General features: G+C 37.7%; 1 protein-coding gene across 1 annotated transcript in view; it reads right to left on the bottom strand.

Moving 5' to 3' along the window:
- The window catches only part of ankrd52a (ankyrin repeat domain 52a), a 29,987-nt gene that overhangs the window by 12,985 nt on the left and 3,016 nt on the right, over window positions 1-13,986 (bottom strand). Inside the window, exons 4-25 of the mRNA XM_051879858.1 lie at window positions 13,877-13,947; window positions 12,993-13,193; window positions 11,985-12,072; window positions 11,688-11,830; window positions 10,414-10,626; window positions 10,153-10,231; window positions 9,958-10,072; window positions 7,088-7,170; window positions 6,622-6,739; window positions 6,345-6,413; window positions 5,999-6,139; window positions 5,848-5,910; window positions 3,899-4,010; window positions 3,709-3,780; window positions 3,377-3,578; window positions 3,202-3,289; window positions 2,145-2,262; window positions 1,846-2,065; window positions 1,673-1,760; window positions 897-983; window positions 629-774; window positions 436-518 (exon numbers count right to left, since the gene is read on the bottom strand). Coding sequence (XP_051735818.1) covers window positions 436-518; window positions 629-774; window positions 897-983; window positions 1,673-1,760; window positions 1,846-2,065; window positions 2,145-2,262; window positions 3,202-3,289; window positions 3,377-3,578; window positions 3,709-3,780; window positions 3,899-4,010; window positions 5,848-5,910; window positions 5,999-6,139; window positions 6,345-6,413; window positions 6,622-6,739; window positions 7,088-7,170; window positions 9,958-10,072; window positions 10,153-10,231; window positions 10,414-10,626; window positions 11,688-11,830; window positions 11,985-12,072; window positions 12,993-13,193; window positions 13,877-13,947 — 2,600 coding nt within the window. The remainder of the gene's footprint in view (window positions 1-435; window positions 519-628; window positions 775-896; window positions 984-1,672; window positions 1,761-1,845; window positions 2,066-2,144; window positions 2,263-3,201; window positions 3,290-3,376; window positions 3,579-3,708; window positions 3,781-3,898; window positions 4,011-5,847; window positions 5,911-5,998; window positions 6,140-6,344; window positions 6,414-6,621; window positions 6,740-7,087; window positions 7,171-9,957; window positions 10,073-10,152; window positions 10,232-10,413; window positions 10,627-11,687; window positions 11,831-11,984; window positions 12,073-12,992; window positions 13,194-13,876; window positions 13,948-13,986) is intronic.

The raw sequence follows: 13,986 nt of genomic DNA on the forward strand, positions 1-13,986 counted from the left end.
AGCACAGGAGTCTGGACCCAAATTACTTTTTAAAAATACTTTTATTTAAATAGAGTGCTATGTAGAGCCCAATGATTTCCACAAACACACACAAAACACTTAATTTAAGGAATCACATTTTGTCTTGCATGTTTTATTTAATTTTAACAGAAAATCTTTGTTGTGCAGTACTTCTTTGGCCAAGAATAAAAAAAAGGAATTGTTACATTTTTATTTGATTACATTTTCAAAAATGCCCTAAAATGCATTTTATTGTTAAACTTAATAAATTGTTGTTAAATTGTATTAAAGGTTCATGATTTCAATGAAAGTGACATACTTTTTGATTGCTAAAATTTAATTTAACCATTAAAACAAATCTAGAAAAATTTAAATGGAGAAAAAAAGAAAAAAAAAGAAAAAGGGATTTCATAGGGCCCTCGCTATGTTTGTTACCTTGCTGCAGGCCAGGTGCAGGGCAGTGTTCTTGTTCACATCCAGGAGGGACAGGTCAGCTTTGGCTCTGTGCAGCAGCAGGGCTGCATACAACAATAAAAACATCTATTAAAACTCTAAGGAGTCACATGTTTTACAATGTGTGAGGGTTTCAGTCTGGGATTACTCATATGACACATGGTAAAACTCTTACCTACTGCACCGCTTTGGCCATTATCGGCAGCCACCATCAGTGCAGAACGCCCTGAGTGGTCCACGGCATTGATGTCAGCTCCATGCCGCAGAACCAGCTGCAGCCCAGCCACGTCCTCGGCAACTGCGGCCGCGTGAAGCGGGGTCCTGGGAGCAAGATGTCAGAACAGTCATTTATCTGGTAGCTAGTTAGTAGAATTTATGTAAAATTTTTATCTATTTGACAGCTACTACACAGCAATTGTATTTTAATATGTACTTGCACTAACCTTCCTTTGGCATCCCTGATGTTTACCAGCGAATTACAACCACTGGATTCCAACAGCAGCTCAGCAGAACCACTATGGCCATTAATGCTGCAATGAGATGATAAGAACATGCAGCATGGCGATTAGGAAATGCATGCCTTAAATTATTCATAATTTAATTAATATAGTTTTATTTAAATAGATTTAGAAGTTAATGCAAACACTGCCTTATGTGCAGCTTACATGTTTGCATACAATTTGTTATTTGAGTGTTGATTATATCTACAAAAATCAATTAGAGATCGAACTTAAGCTAATATTTTGGCTCTGTTGTTAACCTTAAATATTATAGTAGCATAATGTTCAAGTAAGGGCTCCCTACATAGTTGGTAGCATTAACAGAGATCATTTTTTTATCCTTAAGTATCTTTAAATATATTAAATTAAAATTACTTAAAGACAAACACAATTTGTTCAGTAAACCGTTTAAAAAAAAAAAAAAAAAAAAAAAAAAAGCAATTTTACGTTTAGTTTTCTCCCCACCTGCTGTACCCGTACTGAACCGTGACTTCAAAACCGTACTAAACTAAACTAAAAAATCCAAACTGCAAATACAAGAAAATAAGCAAAAAATTAAAGGATTAAAATTATTTTAGAGTGGATAACATGACTTTTTTTTTGTTGTTTTTTTCCCCTGACTATTTCTAGTTCAGTTTCTGTCTTCCGAGGATTTATTACAACATCGAAAATAAGTACATAACCTTTGAAACTGAAAAGAGAAATAGTTCAATACTCACAGAGCACAGTGCAGTGGGGTGAAGGGGTTTCCCTCCTGGATACTACATGGTTTAAGTTCAAGTAAAACGTCCAAACAGTCTTCATGACCTGTTTCACAAATAAAGCATGTCACTTATTTAACTTATTACAGTTTTAGTAATGTGAAAAAGGCTCATAAGGTCTGAACTCTTACCGTGATAGGCTGCCCAGTGTGCGGGTGTGTAGCCGTGGCGGTCTGTGATTGGGTCGTGGGGATGGGAGTGGTCAGCAGCAGAAAGAAGATTGGAGAGAATGTCAGCATGGCCGCAAGAGGCAGCCAGATGGACCGCGGTTCGCCCCTGAAAATCTCTGCTAAGGACTGAGACATTGTGGGACAGCAGGGCGGTTATACAGTCCTCCCGACCCATCACCGCCTACAGAAACAGTCCTGGTTAGAAACCCCTCGCATTGAGGTCTACGATGCAAACTTTACTTATGTTTTCAGGATCTCACCCCTCTGTGTAAGGCTGTTCTTCCTCTCCTGTCTCGCATATCAGGGCAAGCTCCTCTCTCCAGCAGCAGATGCACGCAGTCAGTGTGTCCCCCCAACACTGCCAGCATTAGTGGAGTTCTATGAAGACAGAGAAACAGTGAGAAGATCAACAACTGTAATCTGAAAATACAGTTTCCTTTTTCAGCATTGTTTGGGAATCTTTTATTTTTATCTAAAATTTGTATATGAGGATCTCTTATCCAAAATGGAAGCACTATGCATTGCTTGTTCTGTGTTCGCACTGCTACCATTATGATTTTCTCTCTTTTTACAATTTTCATACAAACAACTGGAATTAATAATGTGTCTTTTTTTGTTTACATCTATGAAATATATATAGTATGAAAAGTATGATTTCAGCAAATAGCTGTAAATAAACATTGCATTAGGTGTGACGTGAAAAATAAACCAAAATATTTATAAATGCTTACATCTCTTTTTTGATTCAAGTTTTTAAAACCCAGGCAACCTGAGTATAGATATTTACAGATAATTATTATTATTATTATTATTATTATTATTATTATTACTACTACTATTATTATTATTATTATTATTATTATTAGGAATATTAGTAGAATATTATTACGCAATAATTTTTATTTAATTGCAATATGGTCCTGTAACAGGGTCAAGCCTTCATTTCACAAAGATCTTGGAGTTCAAGTAGTTATAATTTTTAATAATTTAATTTGAATAATAATAATAATAATAATAATAATAATAATAATAATAGATGTTTTAGCTGTATTAATACAAATCAATTTAATTATAAAATATAAATACAATTACATTAATATTATAATACAAACTCAATAGTACAAAAAAAATTCCTATATTTTAATGAGCTCATTCCAAACCGTTGCATATTTGGGTGATTATTAAATCACATTAAGCAAGATGCAATACTTGTTATGTGTTTCCTTGTATATTAATACTGAATGCTGTGAGTAAAAAATTAGTAAAAAAAAAAAAAAGACAAAAGAAACCGTAAATAAGCCATGAGCTCATACGTACTGTCCCTCCGCGTCTGTAACATTAACAAGGTCGGCTCCTCCCTCACTACAGAGCAGCATCCGCAGACATTCTGAGTGGCCGTTGGCAGCTGTCAACAAACAAACACAAGGATGTGTCAAACTCCCACACAAAGATAAGTTTCACAAGCTAATTCACACATACATGCATTCTGTACCTGCAACATGAAGAGGACCCCATTTGCTACAGTGTTCTGTGAGCAGGCAAGATGCTGACTGGCCGAGCAGGAGCTCTACGCAGCGGGCGTGTCCTTTTTGAGAGGCCACATACAGCACAGAGCGCCCCACCGGGTCACATGCATCCACACATGCTCCAGACTCAATTAACACTGTGACACATTCCCAGTGACCTGACTCCACCTGATAGGAAAAGAAACAAGGAAAGATCAATATTTACATTGTACCAACAGGGGGCAGAGTTCTGCAGAATTACAGAATATCTGCCAATTTATATGTCCTAAATAAGTAGAAGCTGTTGTTTTGTACGTACCGCCAAGTGTAGTGGGCTGACGGACCCATTGCTTTCCTTGTCTCCAACTGTGTTGAAGCACATCTCCAAAAGCTACAGAAAAAAGAACAAAAATTGATATAGCATATATAAGTGTTTAACTTTGATTTAAAAAATAAAATAAATAGTAAAAATCACAGTGAACAATGCTAGAGTGAATGGTGAATCTCACCAGCTCCAGGTTTTGTTTGTTGCCGTGGGCCGCAGCGTAATGCACAGCACTGTATCCTTTAGTGTTGCACAGAGATGGATCAGCACCGTTATCCAACAAATGCTCCACACACCTAAAAGTATCAATTTATGGGATTTAAATACTGAAATAATAAGCAGTAATAACTCAAAACAATTTTGCTCTTACTTATACAATACCTTTCAAATGTTTGGGGTTCAAAAATATTTTTTTTAATGTTTTTGAAAGAAGTCTTTTATGCTCACCAAGGCTTAATTTATTTAATTAAAATACAGTAAAACCCAAAATTTGTGAAATATTTTTATAATTTCAAACAACTGTTTTCTATTTTAATATATTTTAAAATGCAATTTATTCCTGTGATGGCAAGTAGGGCTGCACGATTAATCGGACGATTAGACAAATAACACTGAAATCGTGCTTAAACGATTTGGCTTAGTGTGATTATGAAACCACAAAGGCTGCAATTATTTTTTTATGCATGGCTTGTCAATGAAGTATGGCTCCAAATGCTAATCCATCTGAAAGCACTACGAGTTTGAGTCACTTTTAATGTACATTTGAAAAAGCAACACGCGTCAAACATCTTTCCAGACATGAGAAGCATTTATTAACATCTTGTCCAACAAAAGACAACATTTAATAACATGTTTTTACTCCAAACTCACTTCATAACGACAGTTGAGCATCCTTCTGTGAGATGATGTGGCTTCTTACACAGAATAAGGCAGTCGTGTGTTTATTAGTCATGTTTAATCAAACAAAGCGTTTCTATCTTCTGTTTATTCAGCTATAGCGATAGTATGATGCCCATAGGGATTTCCTGGAATGACGTGCGTTATCTACTTCGGCGGCAGGGCATATTTGCAGTTTCTGCGCGAGAGCGCCCTCTGGCTTTCAGATGGAGAAGCATTTACCATTATATGTCTGATCACAGAGCCGTACAGCTCTGACAAGCTACGCATAAAATAATAGCAGCCTTTGCCAAATCGCGTGCGATTTAATTGTGCAGCCCTAATGGCAAAGCTGAATTTTCAGCATCATTACTCCAGTATTCAGTGTCACTTGATCCTTCAGATATTATTTTAAAGGCATAGTTCACCCAAAAATGAAAATTCTGTCATTAATTACTCACCCTCATGTCGTTCCAAACCTGTAAAACTTTCGTTCACCTTCGGAAAACGAATGAAGATCTTTTTGATAAAATCTGAGAGCTTTCTGTAGCAACTACCACTTTGATGCCTCATAAAGAGATCGTAAAACTAATCCATATGAATTGAGTGGTTAGTCCAAATTTTCGATCGCTTTATATGAACAGATTTAATTTAGGCTTTTAAATCACATAAACATTGATAAGTGAACATAAAAGCTCAACCGAACCTGCTTCACACGCAAGAACAAACCTCTTGCAGAAGCTCAAACATGCTGCGTAAAACAAGAATGAACCTCATTGGTTCTTGCACGCGTCAAGCAAACATGCTTGAGCTTCAGTTTACCACAACTGATGTGAGTTGATGAATGTTTATGTGAATAAGGGCCTAAAGTAAATCTGTTCAACATATAAAGCGATTGAGTCTCTTCAGAAAATGGATTAGTTTTACAATCTCTTTAAAAACTTTTTGAAGCGTCAAAGTGGTAGCTGTGTAGCTGTCTATGGAGGGACAGAAAACTCTCAGATTTCATCAAAAAGATCTTCGTTTGTGTACAGAAGATGAACAAAAGTCTAACGAGTTTGGAATGACATGAGGGTGAGTAATTGATGACAATTTTCATTTTTGGGTAAACTAACCCTTTAATATTGCTAATCTATCTATCTTAAGTATAATACTATGAGTATTATATACCTCTTATTGAGCCCAAACGTTTGAATGGTAGTGTACATAATTGTATTGTTGTCAAATTTAAGGAACAAATATTTGTTGTGGACTTACAGGAAGGATTCCTTCTCCCCATCCTCTTGGTTCTGATGGGTGCTGGCATGGGGCCGGTCCGTTCTGAGAAAGACACTAGACATTAGTACTGCTGTATACAACAATAGTGCACAACTATTATATTTAACAGATATGTGTAAGCGCATTTCACCTGCAGAATGCAGTCGATGCAGCCGAGTAGTGTAGAGGTGTACAGCCAGAGCGGTCGCGCTCATTGACCTCTGCCCCCGCTCCAACCAGAATGACCACACACTGATACCTCCCGTTAGCAGCCGCATAGTGCAAAGGAGTCCTGGTGGAGAGACACAGAAATTAACACTTATCATACGGCTCAATCTCATAAAAAGATATCCACATCATATTTCATACCAATATCCAAAGTAAAAATAAGAAATTATACTTGGCAAGTTGGCATGAGGATTCTTTTCATGAGGCACACTAAAGACATGTTCATGACAATTTATGAGCATCCCATTTTAAAGAAAGTAGGTGCGTACCTTCCAAACTTGTCCTTCTTATTCATGTCAGCTCCACTGCTTAAGAGCAGGTTGAGACATTCAATATTTCTGAGTAGAGAGAATAAAGCATAGGCATAAATAAATCTTTTACACATCTTTCAATTACTTTTAGATGGTGGCTGTTGAGTGACATCTCCAAAACGACCTTGGTTAGCATTTGTGTGCATAAAACACTCTTATTGGGGACACCTGAAACCTGAAAAAGTGGGCCAGTGGCTTTTTAAATAGCCCATTCTAAGTAGAACTGCAGTCTCACCCTCCAGAGGCAGCAGCGTGTAGACAGGTCCTCCCAAAATTGTCTGGGGTGTTGATGTCAAATCCGGCCGAGAGCACGTGTTCTTTACTCATTGACAACACAATGCTGTAGAGCTGACCTGCAAAAGACACACACACAGTCACTGCAATGATAGTTAGAGGAATACACTTTCATTTTAGCTGGATGCACATCGGTCATGTGAGAATGGAAGAAAATTAAAAGAAAATCAAGACTTTAATCTATCACAAAAAAAGCACACAAAAGTACATTACAAAAGTACCATGGCATAATCATGGTATTATTTGAATCACCATGTAAATACCTTTGTACATAACATGACAATTGTTTAGTGCCACTTTGTTACAATTGGTGCATTTCCATAAGGCACAAGGACATAATACAGACTAGGGACAAAAGCATTTTCTTTAGGCCTTTACTGTATTTTGTAGTGAGGAAGTGTGCATACCTGAGGAAAGTAGCTTACGACAACAGTCAGAGGACCCGTAGAGCACAGCTAAGTGTAGAGGAAACATCCCATGAATCCCTTGTCTTTAGAAAGAGGACAAACAAGTAAATTATTTCACTACACATGCCACAGAAGCAGATTACATGCAAACTGACGAGATTAGTATCAAGTTTCCTTGTAAATGCAAATTCCTTGTCTCTTGTGTATATAGAGTGGGTTAAGCTGTGCCACCTTTAAGTAAACTGTCAGCAAGACTAGGAGAAGTGAGATGTGAGATAAAACCATTATATGTCTGGGTGTCTGAAATTATTCTCTATGCCAGAGAAACTATTTATTAATGCACAATTCACTTGCAATGTCTTATTTCACTGCATATTATAGACATCTTCATAAACAAGCATGGAAAAAGTGAAAAAGTGTAATAATCAGAATATCTGAATGTTGTGATACAACTTTCAACATTTTGTAATGATCTGTAACATTAATACTCTTTATATTATATTTCTAGTTATCATTATTAATTGAGCTAGTGACACTATACCAACAAAATATTAAAAATCAATTTAAATAAAGCTGAAATGAAATAAAAAAAATATATATATAAATACTAGATGAAAAACCTAAACCTGGAGTTGTTCACTGAACAAATTTAATTTGGATTACTAAAATGAAAACCGGAGGAAAAAAAAAAAAAAATATCTATATCAAAATTTAAATATGAATGAAAATGACAAGCACATAAAAATACTAAACCTTCAACAAATTAAAACGAAAACTCACAAACTGATATATGCGAGGCTAAAGCATTGCTATTTTAGTAATATGTATATACTATTATAGCAGGGGTGTCCAAACTCGGTCCTGGAGGGCCTCTGTCCTGCAGAGCAACTAACCACAACACACCTGCCTGGAAGTTTCCTGTATGCCTAAAAACCTTGATTAGCTGGTTCAGGTGTGTTTAATTGGGGTTGGAGCTAAACTCTCCAGGACAGTGGTCCTCCAGGAGCAGGTATGGACACCCCTGCTATAATAGTATGTACAGTATCTCACAGAAGTGAGTACACCCCTCACATTTTTGTAAATATTTTATTATATCTTTTCATGTGACAACACTGAAGAAATTACACTTTGCTACAATGTAAAGTAGTGAGAGTACAGCTTGTATAACAGTGTAAATTTGCTGTCCCCTCAAAATAACTCGACACACAGCCATTAATGTCTAAACCGCTGGCCACAAAAGTGAGTACACCCCTAAGTGAAAATGTAAAAATTGGGCCCAAAGTGTCAATATTTTGTGTGGCCACCATTATTTTCCAGCACTGCCTTAACCCTCTTCAGCATGGAGTTCACCAGAGCTTCGCAGGTTGCCACCGGAGTCCTCTTCCACTCCTCCATGACGACATTACGAAGCTGGTGGATGTTAGAGACCTTGCGCTCCTCCACCTTGTTTGAGGATGCCCCACAGGTGCTCAATAGGGTTTAGGTACCCTCAGCTTCTTTAGCAAGACAGTGGTCATCTTGGAGGTGTGTTTGGGGTCGTTATCATGTTAGAATACTGCCCTGCGGCCCAGTCTCCGAAGGGAGGGGATCATGCTCTGCTTCAGTATGTCACAGTACATGTTGGCATTCATGGTTCCCTCAATGAACTGCAGCTCCCCAGTGCCGGCAGCACTCATGCAGCCCCAGACCATGACACTCCCACCACCATGCTTGACTGTAGGCAAGACACACTGGTCTTTGTACTCCTCACCTGGTTGCCGCCACACACGCTTGACACCATCTGAACCAAATAAGTTTATCTTGGTCTCATCAGACCACAGGACAGGACAGTAATACATGTCCTTAGTCTGCTTGTCTTCAGCAAACTGTTTGTGGGTTTTCTTGTGCATCATCTTTAGAAGAGGCTTCCTTCTGGGACGACAGTCATGCAGACCAATTTGATGCAGTGTGCGGCATATGGTCTGAGCACTGACAGGCTGACCCCCCACCCCTTCAACCTCTGCAGCAATGCTGGCAGCACTCATACGTCCATTTCCCAATCACAACCTCTGGATATGACGCTGAGCACGTGCACTCAACTTCTTTGGTCGACCGTGGCGAGGCCTGTTCTGAGTGGAACCTGTCCTGTTAAACCGCTGTATGTTCTTGGCCACCGTGCTGCAGCTCAGTTTCAGGGTCTTGGCAATCTTCTTATAGCCTACGCCATCTTTATGTAGAGCAACAATTCTTTTTTTCAGATCCTCAGAGAGTTCTTTGCCATGAGGTGCCATGTTGAGCTTCCAGTGACCAGTATGAGAGAGTGAGAGTGATAACACCAAATTTAACACCTGCTCCCCATTCACACCTGAGACCTTGTAACACTAACGAGTCACATGACACCGGAGAGAGAAAATTGCTAATTGGGCCCAATTTACACATTTTCCCTTAGGGGTGTACTCACTTTTGTGGCCAGCGGTTTAGACATTAATGGTTGTAAAAAAAACAGCAAATTTACACTGTTATACAAGCTGTACACTCACTAATTTACATTGCAGCAAAGTGTCATTTCTTCATTGTTGTCACATTAAAAGATATAATAAAATATTTACAAAAATGTGAGGAGTGTACTCACTTCTGTGAGATACTATACATATTACTAAAATAACACTGTTTTAGCCTCACATATATCATTTTGCATAAATGTTTTAAGTAATTCATGATCTTTAGCCAGATAATTTGCTGTAGGTTGTATATGGTAGAGACATTATGCACAGTTGTCAATATTTATGAGATGATCTTACCCCAATCACTACCAAAATAAATAAATAAATAATAAATTCATCTCATTATTAAAACATTCAGTCTCATTCAACAAACACATGGTTCTTTACCTGGCTGTGTCAGCACCGTTTGTCATCAAGGTGCTGATAAGCAGCTCGTGGCCATACTTAGCAGCAACATGAAGAGGAGTATTGCCATATCTGTCCACACAATCTATCTCCCCACCTGGAGACAACAATGGGCATTACAGGGTTTAAATATTACAAAATAATTGGAAATCAAGTTGAAAGGGATAGAGAACTAACCGTTTTGAATGAGGATCTGAGAGCGAGTGAAACGTCCATGAATGGCTGCCATGTGCAAAGGGCTTTTCCCTTCTTTACTCTGCAAAGAAAGAAAAAACATCCAACTTAAAAAAAAACAAAAAAACAGAGTTCTGATTCTTGCTTAAAGCTTAAAAACCTGTGACAGTGTAAAAGAAAAAAAGAAAAGAAAAAAGAAAAGTAAATTTAGATCATCCAATCAGAGAGGGGTCTTAGTAAACCAGTCCCGTTCCCTATCCAGACCTGCATGTTGACATCAGCACCGTTGTTGACCAGGAGTTCCAGGCAAAGAGCCCCATTGGTGGACACGGCAGCCAGGTGCAAGGGCGTGTAGCCACGGTGGTTGGGCTGGTTGACGTTGGCCCCACGGTTCACCAGCTCGTTGGCTACGGCTTCCTGTCCCGTGTAGCAGGCCACATGGAGAGCAGTGTTTCCAAAGGCATTAGGCTCATCAATCTGAGAAACAGACACCATGGCATAAAACATCCTGTAAACCGAGGATCAACAATTATTCTCTCCAGAAACAGACTAAAAATATTGATGACTCATCCTGCACTACACAGATTTTTGCAACCACCTAGCAAGTAGAAAATCATGGGTCATGACTGTGACATAACCAGTGTTGGGGGTAAAACATTACAATAACAGGAGTTACATGCAAACCTGCAGTAATTATATATGTTAAATAATACAAAAATACTTTGTGTTTATTAACCGCTGACCTTTGATGATCTAATTTAACCATAATAATAAGCAAAAATTACGTTAGATAAACATCACATTTGTTTTTATTGCTGAAGAGTGCTGAACTTTCTTCTCCTGAAAGCAACGTAACATTACTTTCCATAAAAAGTAACTAAGTAACGCAATTAGTCACTTTTTTTGGAAGTAACACAAAATTGTAATGCATTACTTTTAAAAATAACTTTCCCAACACTGGACATAACCAATTTGTACTGATCCTTACGTTTTTTTTATTTTTTTTTTATTGACAAGTCATTTGGTTACCTGCCAAATTATTTATGATATTCATGGTAGCTTGTTTCAGAGACAGAATATAAAAAAAAAAAAATAAATACAAAAGGTAATTGCAACTTTTCATCTCACAATTCTGACTTATTTTCCTTGCAACTGTGAGTTTACATCTTGCAATTCTTACTTTATTTCTCAGAATTGCGAGATATAAACTCACAATTGCAAGTTATAAAGTCAGGATTGCGAGATATAGGCCTGGTTTCACAGAGCGGGCTTAGAGTAAGCCAGGATTAGACCTTAGTTCAATTAGGACATTTAAGTAGCTTTTATAAACATGTGGAAAAAAATACTGGTGTGCATCTTGAAACAAAACAATGGCAGTGACATATTTTAAGATATGTCAGTACAAGTTGCTTTCAGTTAAAACAGCTCAAACATGCATTTTAGACTGGGACTAGGGTTAAGCCTTGTCTGTGAAACCAGGGAATAAGCTTGCAATTCTGAGAAAAAGTCGCAATCGTGAGAAAAGCCCTGCCGCTGACCTCGGCTCCATTGCGTAACAGGTACTTGACCACATCAACGTGGCCACTGGCAGCAGCAGCGTGGAGAGGGGTGTATCCCCGCTTATCCTTACAGCTCTTATCCGAGCCCTGAGACACCAGCAGCTTAACCACCTCCAGATGTCCTGAGAGAAACAATCAGGTTAGTTTTTACTAGAAATAACGGGAATCACCACTAAGTAGCAAAAGATGATGAAACACAATCTAACACAAGGAAAATTACTATTCAGCTACAGAAAACAAGTAAAACAATTCAAGATGATCCAAATATGGACTTACCAAGGTAAGCTGCCCAATGAATGGGCTGCCTGTCCTTCTTGTCACTGGCACTCAGATTTGCTCCCTTGTTCAGCAGCAATTTAACCATCTAGTTGGCAGCAAAAGCACAAAGTCACATTGTATCTATTTAATCAAAACCATCTAGGCATTAGAGGCACCCATGAGAAACTAATAAAAAAAGCAAAGTCACAATTTTAACACATACAGGCCTAGATTTAAAACCGACTGGCACTAGGGAAGTCAAAAGTACTGGTACTTTAGCACCATGTTGACTAATTTTTTATTGTAATGATACTAGTTTTTGCAGTATTGAGTACTAAATGTACTAAAAGCTCTAAAAGCATTATCATACCGTTAGTCGATTATCTTGAATAATTTTATCTAAAGTGTTAGTTTAATACACAGGTGATTTAATAATTCAGCAAAAATTCAGCAGTAATTCAGCAAAAATATACAATATTTAAAAAAAATTAAACTATTGTGACTGTACACAAAATTTGTGTGTATATATATATATATATATATATATATATATATATACACACATATATATATATATATATATATATATATATATACACACACACAATAAATATATAAAAAAAATTTTAGAAAATATTTAACTTACTGTGTACAAAATATGTGGTTATCTTGAATAACTGCGATCAGTAGATTAATAATAATAATAATAATAATAATAATAATAATAGGCCTAAAATTGTAAAATAAAATAAAAATTACTGCCAACTACTACTGAAATTTTGTACTGTATCATCTAAATAAACATTTCCAAATGAGGACCGCAGACTAAATGCAGTGAAGGTAAACCTAAGGAACCTAAAACATTTACAAAGAGACACGTCAAAATGGAAGTATCTGTATTTGCTCTATTAGCAATTTGCACTTTCACAGCCTTGTGGAGTGCTGAAATAAAGACGTTGAGGGCTGATGTGATCCACCTTGTCTTTTAATTCACACAAGTGCATTAGATGACTAATTTCACCCTACCTCCTGGTATCCACTCTGAGCAGCATGATGCAGGGGCGATCTGCCCGTACGGTCGGCCATATTCATGCTGGTCACGTGGGGCAGCAGGGCCTCGACACAACGCGTAGCTCGGTTGGCTGCTGCAATGTGCAGTGGTGTCTGCCAGAACTTATCCCGTACGGTCACGTCAGCTCCCTTCCTCAGCAGTAGCCCCACAGCCCTCTGGGTAAAAAACAAACAAAACAATGCATGAATCATATTAAACTGCTAAAATGCTAAACAATGGCATGAGTAAGCTGTTACACAGAATGAGCCTCCATTCAGGCATGTAAGGCTATGTTCAGACTGCAGGCAAAGGAGATTTCTTCCTCAAACCAGATCTTTTCAGGCAGACTGTCTGACCTATTAATTGCAAGTGATAAAATAAGATTTGTGTGTCCAGACATAACCAACCCATCTGCAAGGGTTGCTTTGGTACAACAACGTAAGAATTACCCATGTATGTGTACAGTCTTTCAAATAGGGTGCAGGAAAAAAATGGAGGAGCATCACCTCGCTCTCCAAATAAGCACCCTGTCAAGCTGCGGTGTAGGACTCCTCCGTCGCACAACAAAAACTTGGCAACAGAGGAGACTGATATACGTGTATGAATGTATGAATACTTCCGGCATTTCCGACAGCCAGAGAAACCAGACTGAGATGAGTCTGTAAAAATCTGATTGAAATCGCATTTCAAATCACCTCCAAATGTGGTTTGAAAAAATCTGATGTGTTTTTTTGCTGTCCAGACATTCAAAAACTCATCTGGATAAAACCTGTATATGCAACAAAAAAAAAAAAACCCAAAAAAAATCTAATTATTGCTGGCAATCTGAACATAGCCTAAATTAACACAGGCTGCTTACCTCGTTTCTGGAAGCAGCCGCTCTGTGCAATGGTGTTAGCCACACATGGTCCTTTGCATTGACATTCGCACCTATACAGTTAAGTAAAAATAAATAAATAAATAAATAAA

Source organism: Ctenopharyngodon idella, chromosome 22 (assembly GCF_019924925.1).
Source record: "Ctenopharyngodon idella isolate HZGC_01 chromosome 22, HZGC01, whole genome shotgun sequence".
Classification (NCBI taxonomy): domain Eukaryota; kingdom Metazoa; phylum Chordata; class Actinopteri; order Cypriniformes; family Xenocyprididae; genus Ctenopharyngodon; species Ctenopharyngodon idella.